General features: G+C 38.8%; 1 protein-coding gene across 1 annotated transcript in view; it reads right to left on the bottom strand.

The window, feature by feature from the left end:
- Positions 1–23,878, bottom strand: part of PPP4R3A (protein phosphatase 4 regulatory subunit 3A) — a 43,093-nt gene extending 19,215 nt beyond the window's left edge. The window contains exons 1-4 of the mRNA XM_080344805.1: positions 23,732–23,878; positions 15,151–15,206; positions 5,336–5,434; positions 2,297–2,914 (exon numbers count right to left, since the gene is read on the bottom strand). Coding sequence (XP_080200931.1) covers positions 2,297–2,914; positions 5,336–5,434; positions 15,151–15,206; positions 23,732–23,873 — 915 coding nt within the window. The 5' untranslated portion in view covers positions 23,874–23,878. The remainder of the gene's footprint in view (positions 1–2,296; positions 2,915–5,335; positions 5,435–15,150; positions 15,207–23,731) is intronic.
- Between the last annotated feature and the right edge of the window lie 2,551 nt (positions 23,879–26,429).

Raw genomic sequence — 26,429 nt, 5'->3', positions numbered from 1 at the left:
AACTCTTCAATTAATAATGACTTATACAAGAAACAGCTTCTTAAGTACAGACACCAGATTAGTAAGCACCAGGATCTTGCAAGATCTAAAATAGTAAACGTCAGGAACTCCAGTTACAGACAACTTCCAGTTTTACACAAAATAACACACACATCTCCACCAAAGTACTGTAATACAACCAGCTACAGAAATGCATGTTAAACCATACACTAATGGAACAAAGACCATAAGAATTATTTGTAGAGCTGAAATCAACAAACACAGTCTTTTAATTTTGCTCTCAGAACATTATTCTGCTTAAAAAAATGAGAAGGAACAGTGTCATACGCTTTATATATGGACTGTGGGAGTGTGAGGGTGGAGAAAGGAAAGGGGATAATGAAACTTTATGGGGCAGAGGTAACAGAAAGTGCAACCTGACATTTGCTCTATAAATAAACGAATAAAATATGCCAGGTAAGTAGGTTTAAGGTTTGGTTTAGAGCTACACTGTGAGAACTTGAAAAATCAATCAATCAAGCCTTTTAAGCTCTTAGAAATGCAATGGGTGTGTAATTTGGGATAGTCTCTTTTAATTCCCTCAAACCCAAGAACCAATCATTAATGTCAAATAATTACCCACAGACTCTTATTTGTAAACGCAGGGAGTTCCCCCTCAATGCTACAGAGTAGTAGTGTGAAAGAACTAGGAAATACAATATAGCACAAGGTATATTTTCTTCCTTCTGCACAACCACTTCTGTCTCCTCAAAGCTGTAGAAAGCACTTGAACAGTTTGAAGTATTTATCTAACTTTGAAAGCTATGCAGTGCTAATTCTTTTGGCTCCACTACACAGGGCCTATGCATTATTCTCAATCACAGACAACCATAGTAAGAGAAGTGAAGATAAGGTTCAGAAACCTGCAGTCACACAAAATCAGATCTGAGCCTCTACTTCAACTGTAAACTGCAACTACCAAGTTTTTCAACCACACTAAACCTTGATATTCTAACCCCGGCTTAGTCTACATCTATTCACCTAACAAAGGTTGTAAGAGACACAAAAAAGGAAACTAATCAGTCACTAATCCTTGGTCAACCTGCCTTGGGATTTCTGGCAAACACACTCTTAATGATTTTGCAGGATCAGGTCTCATTTTTCCTTGCCCAGTTTCCTTTTCTAAGTTCAAGAATCCTCTTAGAATCAGCCACTGACACTAAGACACCTGAATAATTCTTACCCTTTTCCTCAAGCCAAAAGGTATCATCCTCAGGACTTGCTTTTAGTAACCCTTGCAAAGAGGTCAAGACATTTTAGACACACTAGGTGTACTGGATACACAAGTTGAGACTCCTAAATTGAACCATTTCCATTGCTCCCTTGAAGTAAAACTGGTATTCTGATCAACTGAGTGTGGAGAGGAAAAACAGGAGGTATGGTTTTGACAATGGTTTGCCATGTGAGCTTGCAAAAGCCATTTTCATAATCCTTGCTGCATTTTCCATGAAACTAAACAGGGTGCATTTTGAGATTCAACTGAAGATAAATATGATTAAGGTTATCAGTAGCATCCAGCACTTTGTCCATTTCTCCAGATCAGACAACTCCTACAAAGACAGTGGCTATTCATTTATTAAACACTGGAATTAAGATGATAATAATAATTAGCTTCTACAAACCAAAACACATATGCTATAACACTTTGCTAAGTCAGCTGATAAGATGGTAAGATATCTAAAGCATCATATTATCTCTTTACATTTGCAGTAAGACATACATCATGAAAACTGGTAATTCCAAGCAGTATTATTTAGGGAGTTACAAGACAAACCAATACATGCAAGCACCTAAGGCAATGCTGTGTTCTGAACCTGTATCTTCCAAACAACCAAATTAATTTACCTCAAAATTAAACACAGTTATATCCTGGTATGAGACGATATTTGTGAAACTAGGTGAAGTAATTAGATATTTTTGTCATGGTAACATGACAAAAAATACCCTTAACTGTAGTGCCTATTAAGTCCCAAAATGCAAAAAGAAAACCCTAACAAAATCAACCCTTCAAAATGAAAACAGTGCTACTCATTCCAAACGACCTTAATCAGGATTCTACATGTTCGCTCCATTTAAATCAGTTACAGAGAATCTACTCTGAAATTTAAGAACATATGCTTTTTACATCATACTTCAAAATGACTTGCAGAACCACAGAAGTGAATGTTCCACCGAAGCACCTCAGTCTTTCCAAGAAAAATTATTCAACTTTCTCTGCCCAATCACAAATAAAGAGACGTGAAATTCTGAAACTTACCTGTAACATACCAACTATTTCCACTTTATTAAAAAAGATGAAAGAATGAAGTGTTGATAGCATATTTTCCTCAAAAACTGAGGGAGTGGGTAGGACCATATCTTGAATATACTGTACTCTGTATGTCTGGTGTATTTTTTGCTTCAGCTCCGGATCAGATATAGGAATCACCTCTTTAAATTTTGCTGTTTTAGTCAGAAATTCCCTGTGTTTCCGTGACTGTGATAAAGATGGGTCATATTCTAGGCATCCAATTACGTCCATTATACATTCCTCGGAAAACATTACTTCAAAAAGTGCAGTTCTGTTCAAAAGGAAAATTCCCTTGATAATTTCATACAAGTGGTGTAGTCCTTCAATGTTCTCCAAGTCTTCGCACACATGAAAAATTTCTAAGAGCTTCTTAATATAGCCCTCATTTTCCAGTGCTAGTGCGAGTTTTTCTCGACGTAACGGTGAAGGCAGTGAAGATGCCACAAGTTCTGCAATTTCTTCTAGTCGACTTAATTCACAAGATGGCAATTCTAGACCTGGTGATGACATATCATCAAAACGTTCTTCCTCAGATTCATCGACAAGGTCCTGAGTAATATCAACAGAAGGGTCTTTGCCTTGAACCTACAAAATAAGATGTGTTCAGAAAAGTGGAGTTGAATGTTTACTGCTACTTGAATGCTTTTTAAAAATAACATTTCAAATGTCACACACCTTTGCTTTGCATGGCCAAAACAGAAGTGCAAATGTAAGTTTGACATTGAGTACAGCTGATTTGGAAAATAAGATATGAAAAGATTTCTTCAAACAGAAGGCTTTATAAAATATTTATACATTAAATATTTAATTCTATTTATTTTCTACAAATAGGATAAAAAACAAAGGAAAAAGCTACATTTTCTGAGCACTTCAAATAAAAAAGGAAATTCATAACTACTAGTATGGACTATAACTTTTTAATAGACTACTGAAATAAGTTATTTGTTTCCAGTCTGTCTTCTCTGCAGACAGATTTTCAAATGCAAACCAGTATTATATGACTGCAGTGATAGCTTTAAACATTCAGCTATAGACTATGTAATTGCCCCTGAAGCTTTTCAAAGTTCCTGCTGCCTCAGAGGACAAAGGCCAGTCTTGTTCATTTGATTCTTGTTTTCAGTTCTGGAGAGCTGCAAGTCAAAATCTGCTATCATGCACTTTCTAAATACTCAACAGAAGCACAGAATCCTCTCTTAAGAACACAAAACTCCAAATCAACGTTAATGAAAGAGTAGTGGAAATCTGGAGCTGTCAGCAAAACAAGGCACAGGAGCTGCAAAGATCTCTCTAGAGATACAAAGAGGAAACGATGGAAAGTACAAATTGGGAAGAGAATACAGAGAGATGCTTGGGCACCAGAGTGTTTCAGCTTTAATGACATCTTAATTGGAGGCTCTCCTTGGAGCGTGATGTGTCAAATCCAGAAAGGCACTGCTGTGCAAAACAGAAGAAGATACTGTTCTTTTTAATCTTGAGAATCAGAAAAAAAACCAAAACAAAACACAAAACCTTCAGAGAAATCATTCTTCATGGCTAACAGTAAGCCTAGACTTAGATTAAACTCCAGAATGCTTTTAAAACCCATATACTGTTCTGCTTACACATCTGCAACCACTTCCAGTGTAAGGGGTATAAAGTTATTCTTTTAGAAAAAGCTTTTAATGACTGAGGAAGCTTCAGATCTTTAAAGTACACTAGACACAACAACAATAGCATGGCCTCAAAACAGGATGTAAAGACACTGGTTTCTTACAAAAAATATTAGAACTTCACAGGAGGCTGAGGAAGCTCAGCTTCTTCTTTTGGTGTTTCCCAAGAATAAAATTTCCCCTTTCTCCCATTTTGTTTCTGGCCCCAACTTTTGGTCCTTCAACTGCTATGGTTCCTGGAAGTGCCTTTGTACTTATTACATAAATAAGTACAGAAACTTATGTGAAGTGCTAAACTGTTGAAAAGACTCAATCCTAAAAAAAGGAATGATCTATACACACACAATTATGAAAACAGATTTCTTTTGCTTTATTTGTGAAATCAGTGAGAGGCACATGTTTATTAAGAACAGAAAGAGAGCATGCATCAGAAGAGAAATAGACAAATCACACCTAATGTAGCATAGAAATTAAGACAAGTTGTAATGCTTGGAATGGAAGACAAAACCCAAACAAGGACAAATTGAACTAGTATCAGTCAATATATAGACTAAACTCTTTCGGGCATTGGTCAATAGTTAATACCTCACCAAATTTTACACAGAAACAATACTGATTCAGTGACTATTTAGTCATCCAGTCATAGTGGCAAAACATGAGCTAATTATACATACTGCATATTAATTGTTTGTTTAAACGGTAAGAATTAAAGCTTTGAGGTGATAATACAGGGAGAGAACGATCTCATATTTCAACTATCAGATCAATCTTTCACACTCTCAACAGAAGCATACTGGCACATTTACACGGAAAAAAGTTCTGTTGAGAAATTTGATACTCCCCTCACCTGAAACAGAAGAATGAAATAAGAGAAGGAGAAGAATGAGAAATGTAGGAAGAGAAATGTAAATAATAAATGGTTAAATCCACGAGAAATACATTATTAAAACTACTAAGAGCTCACATTCTTCCCTCTACAATAGAACTTTGAACAGGTAACATTCTCCCTTTTGGCAAACCTGGAAAAATTATGAAATTAATTGTTATGAAACTTTTTAAGCATTCATTTTGAGCTAAACTTCCTCAGGCAATAATAAAGCTAAGAAGTTACTTTAACCAAAAGACCTGAAAATGCTCTTAAAAACCCTTCAAACATAGTTTTAAGATCATATCAAATTTCTGAATGAAGAACAAAGTTTCCAAACTTAAACACACAAAATTTGGGGGAGGTGGCTAAGATGACAGTTTTTACTTTATATCTACAGAGTTCAGATTTACCTCTCAGAACAGTATAAAAATTTTGAACACAATCATTAAGATGATTTAGGTGACTCAATGTTACATTTATTAAACTTACCTGACATATTTTTTCCCATATTTCATCACATCCTGCTTTTTCTTGAAAGCTAAGCGCCAAATCATAATTTTCAGCTTCAGACCACACAATCAAGGTATCCTTTAAAGAGAGGAAGAGTATTTTCAGGCAATATATTTCAGATTTTACAAACTGTTTAAAGAGTAAAACTTAAAAATAAAAACAGCTTGACACCTAATTATGGCAGGACAGTATTACAATATCAATGTAATCATCATACTTTGTACAATTTTATATGTTCTGAGATTCTTGGGTTTAGAAATATTTCTACATAAATCAGAATAAGGAAGTTCCAAAAAGATACTTAGTTTTAGTTCTTAATTCATGTGACCACAATATTGTAAGTCTCAAAACATCTGGTCTAGATTATATACTTCTACATCATTGCACCCTCTGATAAAATATGGTAACAAAAGCAAAAGGTTTGGTTTTTGTTTTGGTTTTTTGTTTTTTTTTTTTTTTTTTTTTTTTTATAATCTGTTTCAATTGGACCACATAAACTGCATATTTTTTGTAGGATCAAAGTTACAATCTTTTTTTTTTTTTTTTTCTTTTTTACAGGTCCCAGAAGACACTGTGCTTAAAAAGCAGCCACAAGATGCCTACAAACTTTAAACAGGAACGGGAACTTTAACAAGCACACAGTTCACTGCCTATGAGTACACACTCCTACTGCACTGAACCATCCACACCATTCTTACTCATTCCAAACTACAATTCTTAAAGAAGACTTGCAATAGATTTCTGGAAGTTAGTAAAAACCATGCTTAGCTGTGTTTACTATCCAGACACTTAAGCTTTCACCTACTTACTAGAATAGTTCAAGAGTTTATCAGAGCCCTGTATGCAAAAACAATATATGGAAGTGGAAGCTGACTCTGCAAAGGAACAATATTGCACACTAATTTAGGTAATTGATGCAGTAACTTACAGGCAGTCTACTAAATAACTGTTAAATTATAAAAGGGGAGGGGGAAAGAAAATATAACCTGCATTATTTACATATTGAACAAGTTTGATTTAAAAAAATCTTTAATCTTCCTATAACAGCTAGCCGAAATACAGCCACGTTAAATACATATAGCCCCATGAAAGTGCGTTATTTCAATTAAGTGCTAAAATATACATTTCCTCACCACGACAAGAGACATGAGTATTTTTCTACTTCTATTTCAATAAGAACCATAAAAGAGTATTTCTGCTTCATTAATTATAGATTTTGCTTATAGTGATTATTCCGAAACAAATTTTAAATATTTGCAAAAGCATTGTATAAATTTATACAGACATTTATAAAGTTTAAGATAGTTTATTAATTAGCCTTAATTTATTTCAAATATTAAAATGAACATTGAGCATAAAGAGAAATCTTACATTTAGATTGATATGCACTTACTAGAAAAGTCCTTAAACTAAACTATAATCTAAATGGCAGGATCAGCTAGCTCCATTAGTACTCAGTCAAGCAATACAATGTAATCAATTTGCCATTACCAGAGCAGCTATACTGCTTCAGAGGCATTAACAGCTTTACCTTACAAATGGCAAATAGTTTACCTTTTCCTTTTCCAAAGGGTTGAGGTGGTACACAGAAGAAAGGGATTTAGGAAGACCACCTCCAAAATATAAAAGGAAGAAGAAAGTCACAATTAATAGTTTATTCACTGCAAGACAGGTCATGGTGCAAATACTCTGGTAATAACAGATTGAGAGCACTTAGTACTGCTGACTCTTCTAGAGTAAGAAAACCAACAGTTTACAAAAATTTTAAAAGGGAAGGTCCAAAGCGGGGAAGAAAAAAATTAACCATCTTTTAAAAGCAGTATTAGTTATATATATCACGTTCAAAATCTAATTGCAGAGGTCAGTGTATTAGTATTTATACTGCAGTAATTTTTGAGGCCACTATCCCATCAGCTTCCTACTGAGTAGTGCTTATTTCATACAAAACCCCCACAAACCTAACACTAAATCTTAAGCAGACCCTAGCACAACTTTCAACATTCCTATCTAATTACATTTCCATTTAGGTGAAAGTGGTTAGATTTCTAGGCAAGCCATTTCCAAAAGAACATCAAAACATCTTTTCTTCTTTGTGAAGAACATGGCTGGCAAATAAGGAAATGACTAAAAGAACACAAATAAGGACAGCGTTATTTATGTTAACTGTGATTAAGCTGAATAAACAAAAGCTCTAAGTCTCCAAACACAATCCAGCACTGGACTAAGACAGGTCTGTCTGCCTTTTGTCCCTGGGGAGAGGAGGGATGGAGGGAGGACGGCAGGCACAGGAAAAATGAAAGGGAAGACACAAAGGTAAAGCTGTTTGAAAAACAGATGTACGGAAGTTTATTTGGCCATAGTAGAGCAGTTGTTCTTGTTAAACAAGATCATCTACTATGATATATGGAAGTTGAGCCAGTATCTTTTCACTGCTACACACTTTATTTTTTTTCTTAAATTGTTTCTTCTTTGGAAAGCAAAACAAAAAGCTGCTGAAATAAATTATTTGAGCAGCAGAACAAGAATCTTCAAGTTCAGTTTATTAATATTAGAAAAGTATTTTTCAATTGCCAACATTAACATCTTCAAATTATTAGTTATCTGTTGTCTTATCACACAATGATTTAACATTATAGATTAATAACACTATCTCAAAAGAAATCTATCAACTGCTACTCTCCAGATCCTTTGTAGGAGAATAATTGTTTGTACATCCTTTTTCCTCAAGGGCTTTCAAAAACAGAAAATGAAACTAAGTGAGAAAAGAACTTCACTCTGTTGCATAATAACACAGTTCAGTCAAAGTTTAAATTCACTGTGAAATACAGTTATGAATGTAATTTCATTTTCTTAATCCTACAAAGCTTAAAATCATCAAAAAGAAGAGCTGTACAAGCCTTGTACATGGACGATTAGATGACTGAAGGAAATTCTAGATGCGGCAAAAGATTAAAAAAATGAATAGAAGTCTAGTTTCTGCTTATTTAAAGGAATCTTTCTGTGTGTTTGATCTGAAACCTCCTCGGTGTAATTTGAATCCACTAACCATTCTGGATCTCTTGGCTATGGAATAAGACTATTTGTTGCTTCCAAATGCCAAACATCATTCTCAAAAGCAACTGCAATTTCTTACAACTGCCTCCTCCATTCCAACAGAAAACAGGAGTGTGAATAAATATGCTTAGCTATAGTAGCTATTGGTTAGAGGTAAGGAGAAGAGTCTTCTATGTTACCCTTCTACGAGCATAAGATCTTCAGTATTGACTCATAAGAGCAGTTCTGGCTCAGTTTGATGAAGAGCATATCCTTTTTTTGCATTACATCCAAAATGGTAGCCTCTAGACAAGGAACTGGATGGGATTACTACAACATCTAAAATTTGTTCTTATTTAGCTTTCCGCTAAACACAATTAAAATGTGAAACTGCAGTATTAAATCATAGCTGCACTGTGTGAACTGAGTCATAAACATGGACAAATGTTTCATCACTGAAGGCTTCTCTGCTGAGTACTCTGCAAGAATCCTAGTGTTCCAGCTCCTCATAGTTCGCAAGATGCATTAGAGTTCTTGGCAAGATCTTTTTTACATAGGATGATAATCAGGAAACTACTTATGTAGAGTTCACAATCTTGTTCTGAGACTGAAAATCATTTGCTGCTTTGCAAAAAAATATTTTGACAATGGTGCCAGTTGGATGTGTCATCACTACCTTAGCCCATACAAAACTTTCTGTCTCCCTAAGACTATTTATATGCATTTGTCTTCTTTCCTTTTATTGTTCATTATGACTGCTCAGATATAATCAGGAATTCTTAATTTTAAGCAAAAATTCTGAGCATGGCCTCTTTTTAGAAGACCTATGTATTGAATATTCCCATAAAGAGGTATTTATCATTTCTACCAATGGAGGTTGACCTCTTGCACTCTTTTCCTTATAATGATGTAGCCTGAGGCAAAACTTCCTCAGAATACAATCAGGAATTTCGCTGCTGCTTGTCTCACTGTTGGCTGCATCAAGTACACATGGAACAGATTCAGGTTAGGTAGAGGTTTTCAAGGAAGCACTACTGTGTGCTACCGCTTTGAGACTTCATTTCTAAGAAACCAACCTTCAAAAATACTACTGCAATAGTTTAAGCCAGGAAGCAGTAGTGACTATACTTAGGTGGACAGGGCTTAGTATTTATCCTATGATTTCTGCTCACTTTTTGCACTGATTGCCAAGAGGCTTACGCTTCTTAATAGTAAGGTTGTTAAATAGACACTATCAGTCTCAAGTTCTCGCCGTAACATTCACCAGATGTCACACTTTTATTAGACATTAAATTGGTTTTATTTAACTACTGGCAAGCAGATTAGCAGGTGTGTTGTACAGCATTCATATGATTGCCAAAGCAAGCCCTGGGATTTCATAATGAAGAATTTCAGAGCAACTAGTACTTGGGATTTGATTCTGCTGCAAAATTGATTTAAGTTCTCCTTCCTAATGGGATAAAATTAAGAAAACTTATTGTTTGACAATGCTCTCTCACTGGTGTTCACATCCAGAGAGAATACTAGTCTTCTCTGCAGCTCCAAAATATTCTCTTGGCAACCCTATGAGATTTAGGCTACTCTCAAGAAGTAGCAGTATCCCAAATTAGATATGTCTTCCATAAATTCTGCCTTTCTGTCTTAAAAAGCAAATTATTCTCTTCCTACTAGCCTTCAAATCATTTAGGTGTATGACACTTTCCTGGGCCCCACTGGAAGTTCAGTCAAGGAAGGCTGTTCTTCCCCCTCCTGGACTGCCCGATTCCTCATCTAAGCCCTTGCGTCATGTACAGTTACAGATACTTCCCTGGACATGTCACGATACCTTTCAGCATCTTGCTAGATAATTATTTACAAAGAACAGTAGTTTCATAAGCAGCTTTCAGTTTATGAAATGAACAAACTACTGGCACTATACAGGGTTTGTTTTTTTTAAGTTAAATATATACAGTTACCATGGTAAGTTGCAGCAGAATCTTCACGCTTAAAAACCTGTCCCAGTAAAGCAATACAAAGTTTCAATTCTTCATCTGGTTTTATGCATTTGTTCATTTAGAATTTGGATATCTGGATGTTTTAACAAGTTATCCCCAAAACTGGAATAATATATCAACAGCACATTCAGCCTTTTGGCAGAAGGCACTCTAAGAAAGCTCAACAATCATACATGAGTTTTCAGCTAGCCATTTCATAGCTGCATTCCCATGAATCGTGTAATTTTAGTTGAGCTTATTAGTTCTATAACAGAAACTCAACTCACTGGGCTAGTGACTATACCCAGAAACAGCAGAAAAATTAGATTTCACAGGAAGACATGTGAAGATAAAGGAACATGTGATCACTAAAATGGATAAACAAACCTACCCCCAAACCAACAGCAATCACTCCCTGTGTTTCTCCCTTCTCCCCACAAAACCACACACTTTTCTTTACTATCTTAACTACAATAGGCACAAATTTTATTGAAACAGTTTCACTGTTGGCTCACTTGTCCTGAAAGCAAGGGTAGGAAATTCATCTTCTCTGAGCATTTTTGGATCTTTTCAAAATTTAGCCTTGTTATTAGTAATAAGTCTGCTCTCCATCATTCAAGGATACCTTAAAACTACATAGCTAGTAGATGATGCTCCAGACAAATTTAAGCTTTGTATCCTTCTAAGGACCTGAAAAAATAGACCGCAAAGGCAGAGGACACAAAATACTCGAGTTTTTTAGAGCAGAGGCAAGACTTTACAGCTGGAAGCAACTCAAGTCATTCTTGTTTCAGGCACAGAAAGGGATGCAATACATACTTCACCATTGGTTTACAGGATGTACATGAGTGTACCTAAAATAAAGTTGAGGATGTAAGTCTTTACTGTTCCATTGCTAAAGTATTGCCAAAGTATACTGAAAGTATATTGAAAAGTATATACCCCAGTCCACACCCGCATCTGTTTTCTCCCTAGACAAATGCTATCTACATAGAGTTTATTTCTCCTTTAAGGCTGCACAGGAAGAGCTATGTTGTCCTAAAATTCATTTTCTGAATGAGGATAACTTGTTTAAGAGCAGTATCTCTGTCACTAGCATTCTGGAATTGTGTCATTTTAATGCCTTAAAACAAAACAAAACATAAAAAATAGAGAACGGAATGAAGTGTATAAACTGATTTCACCAGGATATTACAATTAAAGTATCTTCTACTTCACTAGGATATGAAGAAAACATCAACAGAAGAGGAAAACTTAGTATTCTATGTATGGTCCAGCAACCCATAGTATAATTAAATTCTACTTAATAAACAAAATTTGCTTTTAAGCTGTGTGCTACTTACCCATAATGAAAACCAGTATATTCCATACCAAAGTTATAGAACTGTTACTCTTAACATTTTAAATTAAGAGTACCACTAAAATTTAACATACAGCCCTAAACAAGAATAAAAGTCAGGAGGCCAAATGGCTGTATTGATGCATTTTTTGCTTTTTCAGAAGAAACCTTCTGCCTACAAATTGTACCTTAAGAAATATTAGTTCTTTTTCTGAGCCACGGGACACTAGTTTCTCAAGTTGTTTTCTTTTCAGTTTATTTTCCTCATATGGATTCCCTTCTTATAGTGTAACCAAGGATGAGTTTACGAGGAAGGACACACTTCAGAGCATCCAAAAACTTCCACTGGTAGCAATTCTATGTTACAGAACCAGATACATAGATACATCTTTCTTTCTGAATGCACAATAAAAAATGACCCTTCATTGTGACTGAAAGGCTAATCTAATTCATCTGACTGGTGAAATGGTAGTTAAAAGACTGCCTATGTATTTCATGCTTTAAGGAATTATTTCAAAACTCTAAATGGCAGGTAAGCCTAGGAAGACTGGGGAATAGAACATGCAAGCCAAAGTATCTCAGGATCCTGCTGATATATGAAAAAAGAGTCCCCAAGCAGGTCTCAGGATCTGCAAAGTACTCTTCCTCTCCAAAGAGAAAAGCAGACAGTAGTATCCACTGTCAATCAGATCAACATTTACGTGCATATAGAGACCTGACTAACCCACAATAAAAGGGCAGTCATTGCCTTCAATCCTAAACCACAAGGAATCTAAAGCAGACCATCTGATGGGTTCATAGGCTATGGCTTTTTTTTTTTTGTAGTTTCCATGGATGTTTTACACACCAAGTGAACAGAGGCAGCAAGGTAAAGCTGTATTTAAGTCTTCACACTATTATTTTGACAAATAATGATCTAAGCTGTGACAGTTACTATTACAATATATATATGCATAGCCAGAGATTACAGCATTTGTGGTATCAACAATTAATAGGACAATTTGTTTTACACTGGCACTAATAGTGCAGCATAGGTAAAAGGTTCTTTCATCAGTGGAAGAACTACATTGTTTGTCACAAAGGTATCTATAGGCTTGTTGTAGAATGCAAAGCAACTGGCACAGCAAGTTTCGCCTTCCTTCCAGTCACAAACTATATTAGTTGGTCCATTAAAAGATTGTTTTTTCTTACAAGTCTCATAACAATCTTCTTACAAGCTTTAAGTCAGAACTCATCCAGCTCTTCCATTAGATATGCAAAGTGCACACAAGCCACATGCTACATATATCACAGTAAAAACAGATGTACTGCTACGTATCCTTTTAAAATGTAATGAAGGTTTACCCTCACAAAAAAATTTGAGATTAAAGTCTGGAAAAACTTAGTTTTTAAGTCTTAGATTTCTATGAGATTTTTCTTGAAATTTTATGAGCGCAACTGACAACTGCAGGCCAACTCAAAAGGAAGTCTTCTGTCTCAGGTTGCAATTTCACTAGTAGCTGAGATGACCTAAGTGGCATTCTGCGGGCAAAAAGGAAAGATCTGACTCTTCCATTCCACAAAGGGATCTGCTGTAAGGTGGCTTGAAACTGCTGCTGACGTAGACAGTTATTCGTTTTTGACGAGGGATCTGGAGTACCAAGCTGATTTTCTTGTGATTTAGTAAGTTTAGGCAGTTCAGAGTTCTATGAGCAGAAATGGAAAGAAGCAGCTCTTCCTTTCAGCTGCAAAGCTCCAAGCTTAGCTCATAGGGAATCATGTTTGAATTCTGAACTTGCCTGTTACTAAGGGAAAGGATAAGCAGGCCTCACTTGAAAGATAACATGCTATAAAGTAAGATCAATACACACACCAAGAAAGATTTCGTATTTCTAAGGCTCCAAGTGGAATCCTACACTCAATTAATATTAGAGACTGCTTTGCTTAAATAACATGAACAATCTGTCTGCAAATACCAATTTCCATCTAGACAGCATTTGAAAGCTTTAAGAACAGCACCTTCCTTTCTCCAGCACAGAAAACATACAGTGCTGTTCTAACAGGACAGATTCATGTTTAATATTTTTATTTCTCTAACCATGTTTTCACAGTCACCAGTACTGGATTTGTGCAGTGATAGATTACAATACCTGTCTGACACAGAGTAGCAGCGAGCACAGATAGGAAATGCTGTACTACTGACAGGCATGTGTGGTGGTTTGGACTGATCTTACAATTTTATGCCTACTTTAAGTAAGCTTCATGTTTGATCTGGCATAAAGCCTATTGATACAAGGCTCACTCCTCAAAGCTCTTTGAAGAGATTTGAACCAGCAAAGCAAGTTTACACTAGATCAGCACTTTATGCCATAGAGCTGTGAAATATTCCATGTCATTTCAGGAGTCCTAAAGCTTGAGTTATTGTATCATAGAACCATGACCTCAAGCTAATCAGGATTACAACTAAGAGTTAGCTTGCTTAGCATTTTTGCTGCTCTTATCCTTTCTTACTCCCTGCAATCGATTCTTCACCCCACATTTAGTTGTTCAGTATGGACTGTTTATATGGTGCATGATGAATTATATCAATGGGCAGATACAGGTTAAATTTTCCAAAGAAGGATACTTTTAACCCAGAATGGTTCTCCCCATTTAGTTCAACATAAAATCCTACGAACAGCTGCACAACCACTGGGACTGCCTGTAAGCAAAACTACAGTGTGTCTATGCTTATAATAAATTACTAAAGCTGAAGCCTGAAGAGTTTTTTAATATATTGACTGTACCAGACAGGATCTTAGCAAGTCTTAGCTGATCAGACAGGCAACAAAACACCGTCTGGTTCAGCAATTCTAAACCTCTAAAGGTAATTTTCAGCAACCATGAGATAAGAACAGCAGACAAAGTACAAGACCCACAGTTCACTTCTCACCCATGTCAGTAGCATTCTTCAGGGGCTCACAATGCATGGCTTAAATAATTGAAGCAAGGTGCAAACCAGAGGTGAGAAACTGCTTTTATGTATACAGAATGCTTTGAAGCAGTAGTAACTTATATCCATCTTCCAAGTGAAAGCCAAAGGTAAACATGTAAACAGGTTTAAAGCCTTCTAGTCTTCTCTTAAACAAAATACACTGAAAGTTGTAGTATCCGAAATATAAAGAAGAAAAAATTAAGTTTCAGATACTATAATCCTTAGGAACCTCAGCTATTTTGTGATTTTCCAACTACCTCTCCGAATGCATTTTTTGGTGTAAAGCAGAGCACAACTTATATATACAGTTCCACAAAAAATGCAGAGAAATATCACATGTATCATGAAGTGCACAAAAATGCTGAGAACTACTTTGCCTCTTATTTTTGGTACAAGAACATGAAATATAATTTGCAGAGGCAAAAAAAAGGACTGTATTGCTGAAGTTAAAGAACCTGCCTTTAAATGTGAGGCAAAAAAAAAAGAGTATGTTTACCTGTTGCTTCTGGTACGCAGTGTTCGGGTTAATTTTGGACTCCAAAAGAAGAGAGCCTAGAAAAAAGAAGTTCCACTTATTTACATGTATACTAAAATTTCCATCTCAACATGAATTTTCTGATCATTCTTTCTTCAAGTAGGTATTAACATCCTTTCTCCCAACAACAAGCCTGTTAAACTAATATTCTACAGCTTTATATTTAATTTTTCCCTCAAAGATGTTGTTCACATGGCAAAGAACATTCAAGAATGTTTTGAGGACTGGAATTTTAACCTCTTTCTTATTCTGAGTAATAACTTTTCCACAGAAAATTCTTTAGAGATGACAATCTGCAAAAAATTAGCACGCAAAAAGCATCACAACTGCATTCCATAGATCACGTATGGTTGTTTTGTACAAATTTTGCTAACCATGTGGTATTTGTTCTTAAAGTTTATCTAAAACACTTGCATTATTTTGCTGGAAAGGATATCCATAAACTAATACTTAAGAGTGACCACCATTGTTACTGCCAATCCTCAAAAGCTTCAGACGTGGTAACTTCGGAATAATGGTTCCACAGCAGCTTATACTGATTTAAGACACAGAATAGCAACTGTGTTCTCATGTCTGTGTTTTCTTGCCCTTTCTGTTGCATAAGTGTTAGTGTTCAGCCATGTCACATTTAAGTGGTTAGGAGGGTTATCTAGATAAAAACAACCTTTAAAACTACCTTTATTTTTGGTATAATGACTTCCCTCATCCACCTTGTTGTTGAACTGCACAAATGCCAGTGCATGAAACACTCTTTACAGCCATGACTTTAATGTACATATCTGCAGAGCTTCACTCAACATACATGAGGAAGCATTAATAAATTAACCTGCACAGTCAATCTTGTAATTAAAACATAAGACTGCGAGCATCCCTTTACAGAGGAACTTCTCCATTCACTTACCTGCTTAAATATATTATTTTCTAAGAAAAGTCCAACTTTCTTTAAGAAAAGTCTCAACTTCTCAGTTGCATAGCTGTAGTTATAGGGCAGTCTTATATTATATTATTAGAATATTTGTCAAATATCCTCAAAAAATCTACACTATAGAAAAATATAAATGTTTCAACCACCTCAAATATGGAAGCCTGAGGATTTGAAGACGGGACAAAAAAAACCCAAATTACTTGGATTTGAAAAACATACTTGGAATTGAAAGTTGTACTTCCAAATCTCACAGCAGAATCAACAATGACTAGCTCATTTTCACTGTCTAAAGAGTATACCAGTTAAAAAATCCACAGCAAAAAATAACCCACACCAGTGTTCATTTACCAAGTATGACCATCCTCAATCTCACAGGTTACACTTATAAGAGAAACTCACACTCCTTTCCTGAAGAATTGTTACTGACTAACAGAAGATCATGGAATCATAGAACAGTTTGGGCTACAAGGGACCTCCAAAGATCACCTAGTCCAACCTCCCTGCAATAAGCAGGGATGTCTTCAACTAGATAGGTTGCTCAGAGCCCCATCCAGCCTACCCCTGAATGACTCCAGAGATGGGGCATCTACCACCTCTCTGGTTAACCTGTGCCAGTGTTTCAACACACTCATCGACAAAATTTCTTCCTTATATCCAGTCTAAATCTCCCCTCTTTTAGTTTAAAACCATTACACCTTGTTCTGTCGCAACAGGCCCTGCTAAAATGTCTGTCCTCCTCTTTCTTATAAGCCCCATTTAAGTACTGAAAGGCTACAATAAGGTCTCCCTGAAGCCTTCTCTTCTCTGGGCTGAACAACCCCCACTCCCTCAAGCATGCCCTCCTGCAAGAGGCATTCCAGTCCTGTGATCATTTTTGTGGCCTCCTCTGGACTTGCTCCAACAGGTCCATGTCTTACCTGTGCTGACTACTCCAGAGCTGGACGCAGGACTTCAAGTGGGGTCTCACCAGAGGAGAGCACAGGGGCAGAACGACCTCCCTTGACCTGCTGGCCACCCTTCAAGCAGCCCAAGATACATCTGGCTTTCTGGGCTGCAAGTGCACATCGCCGGCTCACCTCCAATCTTTCATTCACCAGTACTCGCAAGTCTTTCTCGGCAGAGCTGCTCTGAATCCCTTCATCCCCAGCCTGTATTGATACTGGGGGTTGCCCTGACCCAGGTGCAGGATGTTGCACTTGGCCTTGTGGAAGCTCATGAGGTTCACATGGGCCCACTTCTGGGGCTTGTCCAGGTCCCTCTGGATGGCCTCTCATCTCTCAGGCCATATCACCTGGACCACTCAGCTTGGTGTCATTCACGAACTTGCTGAGGGTGCACTCGATCACACTGTCTATGTCACTGATGAAGATGTTAGGCTGGGGGAAGTGAGGAAAGAGAGACTGAAGAACACGGTCACAGAACTTCACTTGCTGAAAGAATTCCATAAATATCAGAACAGTTTGCTGTCTGATAAGAAAGTTTATTGCTTCATGAATTTAGAAGATTTACCAAGGACTTTGATATTAATTAGCTTACTATTATGGGATAATCAGATATAACAAATATTTTTTTTAAAACTAACAAAGTTACTTACATGTGATAGCTGCTTCTTCCTGATTTTTAAGTCTGTTCTACAAGAAGCAGCTTTCACTAATGAACCTAGCTTGAGAAGCTACCACCCTGTCTCAACTGCCCTTGCAGTAAATGCTTTTTACAAACTCAGATACAATTCAACAACAAAATTGAACAACAACTAAATAACCCTAAGTGGAAAACAAGAGACAACAACAACAAAAAAAGCAATCTCCTCTCAAAACCATATTACTACCCTTGCTTTTTCGAAGACTTTTTCCAGTTTTCTAACCTGCATCGGCTCTTTTAACAAGCATCTTATTTGCTTAAGTGTGACAGTGTAACTAAAGAAAAAAGTGAAGATCACAAACTAGAGAGAAGGAAGACATCCAAGATGAGTATTAATGATTAATCCAATACACTGTGGTACTTAGGCCACAGTCTCAAGCTTTGAATTTTGGGTTTGCCTAGTCAATACCTAAAAATAACATTCCCTTTTCCATTACGATAGTTATAGGCAGTATTTCACTTCAATCTTACTTTCAGTTTCAAAGCCTCAGCTTCAACCACATGAAGTTTTCAAATATTGTTCTGTGATATTATCTTAATTGACTAACTTCCAGAAAATCTTTACAGTCTAGAAATATTTAATAGCAGCAAATATGAACTAGAATATTATAAGAATTAAAAGCAATTGATAATTTCAAGATTATATTTTAACTGCTGAACACAGATCTACAGACACAGAAATTCTGAAACTAGCAGAATATCATATATAACTTGATGCCATGTTTGACAAAACACTATTAAAAAAAAATCTTGGAGACAAGTTAATGCAGACATCCCATCTTCCAGGCTAGAAACAGGCACTAGAGAATTACCTCCTTCCTACAGTTACCACAGAAGAACATTTTTTCTTCTCTACTAAACCTGACACTTGCAAGAAAGACAAATCAAACCTTATAAGCCTTGACTTGCTTCTCACTACCACATGATTCAACTTACTCCTCACCATTTTGGACAATAACTAGAAAAATATGAATTTGGAGACAGAAACATACCAAAGCATAAACTGTGTGCTATAACCTATAACTGCCCTAAATCAATTGTTCTGAAGAATCTCATGCTCCATTTGTGCAATTTTTCCCCCCCAAAAGGTCTCAACAACACAAAAACAGTGACTGTTCTGCCAGTTAGTTCCCTGACTTTATTTTCATGCAGCACGTCTCACAGGATCAGGCCCCCTCATGATATGAGGCAGTCTTACATCTCTGTTACTTGCTTCTGGGAACCAGGCAACAGTAACAGATGTCTGTAATGCAAACATATTCTTCAGAAAAAGGTTACAGAAATTTAAAATTCAGCAAATGAAGTTTTTCTCCAATCAAAGTCAATACCAGTATTGATTCCTAAATACAGTTCAAGATCCTTACTCCTACATTTGTCATAAGCAATTACTTTCTATGAAGGTATTTTTCTCTTGGTACTATCCTATAATATGCTGAGTCTGCTTTATAAAAACACACCAACAAAATTTCATCTTCACTGACCCAATGACACTATTCAAAGTCAGGTAAGACCTGAAAACTCACCTTAATGCGAGCTATGGTTTTAATAACGCCTCCTTCCCCCAAAATTATGGGGATCTATTTTTTTCTAAATTATAGCCTTGAATAAACTTGTAACTGCAAAACATTGGTAACATCTGAAATCACCTATACAGAAGAAAACATTGATCTGCAGAATTCTCTTATTTGCCACTGTAATTTAATATAGCACAGTTGGGTTTTTCTGTTAGTATAGTAACAAGGATCTATGCTGTGAAAGAAATGTGTGTGTAGGGAAAGACTTGCTCAAAGGAGATCAAATACCAACATACAATACTATTTTCAGAGATACTTGGAGAACATCAAATGTAACAATTCTATAGTCTCAAACAACAAATCTGCAGACTTGTTTACATACATGCATATGGAAGAGACCTGGTGATATGGAATACCACTCCTTTCCCATCAAACTGTTAGGTGGATCCTTTCTTAAAAGGAGAAAGGTACAGTGTCTCTCATTACTCCTCACCTGTATACACGTCCTTATGTTTAAATGGAAATTTCAATTCAATAAGTGTTTTTTGCAAGATGCACACAGAGGTTTAAGTTCTGCAATCAGTTCTGCTGCTACTGAATCACAGAAATCAATCCACAGAAACTTAGGAACAGCTCCAACTGAGGTCCAAGAAACTGTTCTGCATTCACAGGACACTGTTCCTTAGTCTGACACATTTCTGAAGAGTCAAACCAAACACTAAAGGGAGAACCAGGAGAAAAGAAACAAGCAAAAAAAAAAATAAATCCCATCCCGCCTCCCATTTTTTTTCCATTTTAAGGTAAGTACATAACCACAAAATTTTCTGTGTTGCTTTCCTAAAAATAAACAAATAAAATTCATCCCTTGAGTTTGAGCAAGGTAAAGAAAACTTAAGCCAATTTTTGGCCAAGGCTTCTGTCACTATTACTGGGTTGCTGATACCTAGCCTAAAGCAACAGCAAGCATGTGGATGCCTACTGTGTTGCAGAAGTCATTAACATATAGAATTCAGAAATGGCAAACTACAACTTTTGAATAAAAGCAGATGGTTCCTGAAAAAAAGCTGGCAAATGTCCTCCAATGGGGAAGTTCACTTTGGCTCATCAAAAAGTTTAGTTACAAGACTAGTAGGCTTTAATTCAAAGTCTAAACTTTCAAATTAACCCATGTTAGCTGAACACAAAAGTTCATTTTAGAGGTCACTTCAGCCAGCTGGGCTCAGAACAAAAAAGTGATCTGAAACCATGCAGTGAAAAATCTAGAAGCACAAAGACCTTTTAAGAATGAAGCACGTCACAGCAGCCTAAAATACCATATGAGAAACAGGTAAGAAATCAAAGGCTTCTGAGTATACACAAACTCATGTGGAAGGTGGTGATTTGTAAGATGAGAGTTTGCCACCGCTCTACTGCAATTCAAATAGAACACACTACAACTAGGAATCACACAAAGAAACTTCTCAGGGTTTTAAATAAAAAAAGTTAACAGTTGTTTAAGTGTAAAAAAAAATACTATTACCTGTCTCAAAGCATATCTGATCTGAAAACAGTTTATGATATTTCTGTACTATAACAGATTACTTCAAATTGCTTGCAATGACTCTTAAAGATTAGTTCCTGGGAGCATTAAACAGCTCAGACAGCAACACAAATCATTTATCTGCTCTAAATTATTTTAAGATGGTGTTAAAAAAACACCAACCCATGACCAAAAAAAGACTCCTCCAGATAAGAAAAATTGCACTATTATTCAATTCTTATTGCTCCAACTCCAGATGACAGCTTACTTTGGACTTGGCATATCAACTGTAGCTCTCTTATCTGAAAACCCTGACTTTGCCATAAAATCTCAACCACTCGTAAAACAGCTACGGAGATACACCAAGTAACAGCTGCACAATCAAAAGACTGAACCATGTGCTAGCCCAGACGGTCAGCCAAATGAACCCCTGGTAATTCTGTTGTTGCTCTGTGCACGGCCAAACTGGCCCTTTAACACGAGTGGGAATTTCCCCCACAGCAGGAACTGCTGCAAACATCCCCCACGGCTTCCCCCACTCAGGAAACTGAGCCTTCAACTTCAGACAGATCCGAGGTTTTCAGTCAGCTTCCTGGAGTAAGTCAGTAAGAACATGCCATCGTGCACAGGATGAATCTCAGCTCAAACGTGAGGAAAAGCTGGTTTAGAAAAGGAGGAAGGAAGAAGTTTCATTGTGGAAAGAGGAGGAGCTGACAAAGACAATACAAGAACGCAATGGAAACATGGATGCAAATGGTGTGTAGGTCAGGTTCCTAGTACTTGTATGTTTTTGATAACTATTTAAAAAAAAAAATAATCACACTCAACAACTTCATGTAGTTAAAAAAACATGCAAGGGAATGCATGAATTGCATAAATACCTAAACCACAAGTCTGGTATTACCTTTTTCCAAAGGATTTGCTCACATGTAAAAATGACTGCCTTAGCTTTCAAAATCAGCCCACAAACAACTGACACTGAGAATAAAGAAAGTACAAATCAAATCTTATGTGGTGTTTACACAAGCAAGTTAGAGAAACTAGCCTATACATAGAGCACACATTTACACTCAGGACTGATACTACCTACTAAATTAAGAACTTAAGCTCTGTATATTATTCAATACTAAGTATATGCATGCTGTTTGAGAGAAGTCTAATGTGTGTATCCTACTGAACGTAGTTCTGTGTATTAGGTGCAATTAGTGAGTTTGAGCCCGTTCTGCTTTGATTAGACTATCTGGATATGTAACACAAAGTAATGACTTCATCATTGTTTTGCGATCTTCTATACCAATTTGTATTTTGCTTCTTACAGACATTAATTTACAACATAGAAGCTGGCAACAACCAGTTGAGGTTCTAATCAGTCTTAAGCATAAATATCCCACTGAAAGTCAATAAAGGGATTTTCTTTTGAATGGGCTATTTCTTCACAAGCAGGTTATGAACTGCAGTTCCTTTGCTTTTTCTAAAAAGAATTAGTGGAGAAAAAAAATCAGTAAATTGTTTAGTGTACAGAAGATATGATGCCAGTCTTAAAACACAAACACAGCAGCCATGTAGACAGAAAGGACTGTATCTACAATGAAATATCCTGTAAAGATTAGCCTAAAAATTTAGTGCTAACCTTGTTTTTACCTCCCTCATGTTGAAATTAAACTAAATGTATTTCCATTTTGAATGCTTTTTCTTACACTATGAAGTTGGCCAAACTATAAATGCATCTTCTTTGATGTAAAATAAATAAAATCAAGTATCAATTTAACTTTTTGAAGTACAACCAAGGACCTACAAAATCCTGAGATTCATGCTTATCAAAAGCTCAATTATCAAAATTCTGCTTAGATGATAGTTTGATTCCTCCATATCAGTTTATGATATTTGCTGTAGAGATTATTGTACAGTTTGTCAGAACTTTCTCAAACTGTAAGAATTAATGATTCCCGAGTTGCTCTTCATCCTAGTTCTAACAATGAAAAAGCCAAATAAAGAAAATTACAAGGTCTGTTGACAGTCACAAGCTACAACTATATCTAGAAGTCACTAGATACAGTAGCTATGAAGTAGTAAGTCACGCACTGACAGACTTTACTAGCAAAATGGTATATGCTAGATATTGCAAAGCATACATTTTAAAATCTACTCTGGTCAGAGCAGCCATGAACTCAACCAACAACCAAGACTAGCCAAAACACATAGCTACGGGGCAGATACTAGTACTCAACCTATACTACTAACATATGTTGTCATAAAATGTAAAGGAAGTTGATAATGCACCGTTTCAAATTTATTTACAGGAAGATTCAGAACTGCTTACCGACTGAGAACTACTATTCCATTAAAAAAGCATCACTGAAAACGCTGTTCTGTTCAGTGTATTGTCTTTACTACTATAACAACTGTACTTCAATAACTGTTGATAGCTTTTAGAATGTTTTGCATAATTCTTGCTACCAAAGAAAAGGAAGGGAGGAAAAAAAAAAAAGGCTGTTAGCCATCCAATGACCTTTAAAAAATTTATACTAAAAAATACGATCCAAGTTTTGAATAACTCCTTTCCTGACGGTATCATTTCCAGAAATATGCAAAGAAAGATATATCACAATGATCAGTTTAACTTAAGTACATTGGGCACCCAGTAATAGACCACCCAATAACCAAACCCATACAAGATTTACAACACCTGAAGATATTTTGTATGCAACACCATGTATTCACTATGAACCAACTGTCTACTACACTTGCACTTGATGGCAATCTTCCATTTCTTTCACTTGGCCTAAGACGACTGACTGAACCATAGTTAGTGCCTATTACTTGCTTTTAGGAATCACACCTGAATTACACAGTAAAACATTAAGGCAACAGACACAAAGCTGAGCCCAGTTCCTTTCCTGGGTAGGATGAGGAAAGATTGTGCCTTCAGACATGCACACTTACCATCACTCTCTGCCCTGACTAGCAGGGACATGCCCTTCAGCCTCTCCACGTAGCAAGAGGACACATGCCCTGTGCCTCGATCATCCCACTGGCGGTCCTCGTTTAGCGTGTAAACCTTCACCCTCCGCCGGGTGTCAGTCATCCTGCCGCCTGCCACAGCACAGCCACCGCTCTGGCTGGCAACTGCTGGAGGAGCAGGAGGCTAGTTGGGGGCTAGGGCCCCCTCAGGGGAGGGGACCGCGAAAGAAGGGAGCAGCCCCACACGGGCACGCCAAGCGAGCTCTTCTTACTCCTCTTCAGTGCTCCAATGGGATCCTCATTATCGAGGGTAACAGAGGATTGGGGGACGCGGGGGAAACGGGGGAACAAGAAGAGAGGTGAAGATGTGAAAAGGCTGCTCCTCCAACCACAGTCAGGCGCCGCACAAAAGCCAAGCAAGCCTACGCAGGGGAGAGCCGCAGAGAGAAGAGAGGCTCTTTGCAGGGTGAAGGGCAGGCAGGAGAGGCGGTGAAGAAGGGAACTCGGAGGAGAAGTGGATCCACGGCAGTGGAAGCAGCGATGGGGAGGAGACGGCACGGGCGGCCACGGCCAGCCGGCCCGGGGTGACAGGAGCAGCCGAGCCTGGAGGCCGGGGCCCTAGCGAAGGAAGCAGGCAGTGGCTGGTGAGGCCGGGCTGAAGCTGGCGGGGGCAGGCAAGCGGGAGAGGAGCCGCTCGCCCCGGCCCGGAGCTCGGCTCTATTGTGCAGCAGCTGCCCAGGCCCGAAGCCCCTCGCTCGCCGTCCGTCAGCGCAGGGCTCCGCGGAGCCGCCTTCCTTCCCGCCGGGCCGGCCGGGCCTGGGGGCACTGCCTGTCCTGGGGGCAGGATGAAGCGGGCGGGCTCGCTCAGCGTCCCGTCTCCCCCATGGGCTCCTGTCGCAGGCGGCGGCTTCACTCCCAGCCCGACTCGGCCGCCATATTCTTCTTCTTCCTCCTCCTCCTCCTCCCGGTGCTGCGGCGACTCAGTCCCGACTCTTCAGCGCGCCCGGCGACGTGGCTACACTCCAGGCACTCAGCAGCCCGGGCGGCAGAGAGGCGCTCTGCCCTACCGAGGGGACGAGCGGCGACGGCGCGGCCCGTCCAGCCCAGCTCCCACCGGCTCCGTCTCCGCCTCAGTCAGTGCGCGGCCGCCATCTTGGTTTCACCTCTCACTGGAGGCGCGGGGTCTCCCAGCCAGCGGCAGCATGGGCTGCCCGCCAGCATTTAAAGGGCCAGCTGCCCCGAGCGGGCAGCGGGTTGGGGGCGCGCTCCGCACCCACGGGTGGGCCCGCGCTGCCGGGCCCCACGGAGTCCTGGCCGCCCCACGCAGCACCAGCCCTGCCGCACAGCACCGCGCCCAGCGCCGCCCCCACGCGGCCCCCACGCGGCGCCCTGCTGGGATCGCTCTCGGAGCGCGCGGGCGGGACACGCGTGGGGCCTTGGTCCGGCCGTTACCGCGGGCCTGGGGAGTAGGGGCGCAGTGCGGCCAGGGCACACGGCATAGGGTCAGCACCGGCTGCCTCGCTGCTGCCCGCGCCCGGCGGTGGCTCTGCCCGCTCTCTGCGAGCCGCCCCGGGCCTCGCCGGGCGCTGCCGGGAACGGGCGGCGGTGGGCGGCCCCACGTGGGGACCCAGCTGCTGGGAAACGCGCGGCCCCGCGTCCCGCCGCGCACGGGAGTTTGGGCCGCTGCTCCCGCCCCTCGCCTGCCTGGGTCAGACCTGGGACCGTGTTCTGACTGAGCACAACTGACTGGACCCGTCCTATCGCAAAATGTTGGGAGTTTTCTTTATATTTTCCTTCTCCCCCTCCCCCTCCTTTTTTTTTCCTTTTTTTTTCCTTCTTTTTTTTTTTTTCTTTTCTTTTTTTTCTTTTTTTTTTTTCTGTCGCATGCTGCTGAGTGATCTGCAAGTTCAACAGCTTCTGGTAAAGCGGCTGTTGGATCTCCATAGACAGAGATGGGATCTAACAATTGCAATAACAAACAGAAGCTGTTGAGTCTCCGCTTTTGCCACTGCTGCCAATATCTGAACATATGTTCAACAGATTTCCCTAAAATGTGCAAAAACACCGGTGCATTTGGGACCCCACAGGCACATCACCACACGAGAGTCCATTTCATAGTGTATTCTGGATATGCTACGTATGTGGGAACTCATTGCAATTTATATACTTGATTAGATTGATTTATTTAATACGTTCAAAGAAATATTGATATTTGTTCATCCAAGTTATACTGGGGCTGGTTTGAGTCCAATTATGTGAGATTATGTGCTTTCACCTCAGAATTAATTACGTCACAAGGAAGCCTCAGGTTGAGCACCGTGTTCCTTTCTCTGTCTTCCATTTTGCTCACCCCATGAAAAAGACACTGTCCGGCTCCACAACTGGTGCCCGGTTTCCCACTGTGCTCAGATGAAGCCGTTTGGCCTTTGCTTTCAGGCCTGCTGCTGACACCTAAGGATGAGCTGATGATACAAATGTCTTCAAGAGTATTGTTCAGGTGTCCATAATGTGGCTAAATGTACATTGTGCTCAGTTTGTAGAATCACAGAATGTCCTGAGTTGGAAGGGACCCAAAAGGATCATCGAGTCCAACTTCTGTCCCTGCATATGACAACCCCACAGTTCACACCATGTGTCTGAGGGTGTTGTCCAGTCTCTTCTTGAACACTGTCAGGTTTGG

This window comes from Nesoenas mayeri, assembly GCF_963082525.1.
Source record: "Nesoenas mayeri genome assembly, chromosome: 5".
In the NCBI taxonomy this organism is placed as follows: Eukaryota; Metazoa; Chordata; class Aves; order Columbiformes; family Columbidae; genus Nesoenas; species Nesoenas mayeri.
The sequence above is the reverse complement of the archived record's forward strand: the minus strand, read 5'-3'. Positions and strand labels throughout refer to the sequence as shown.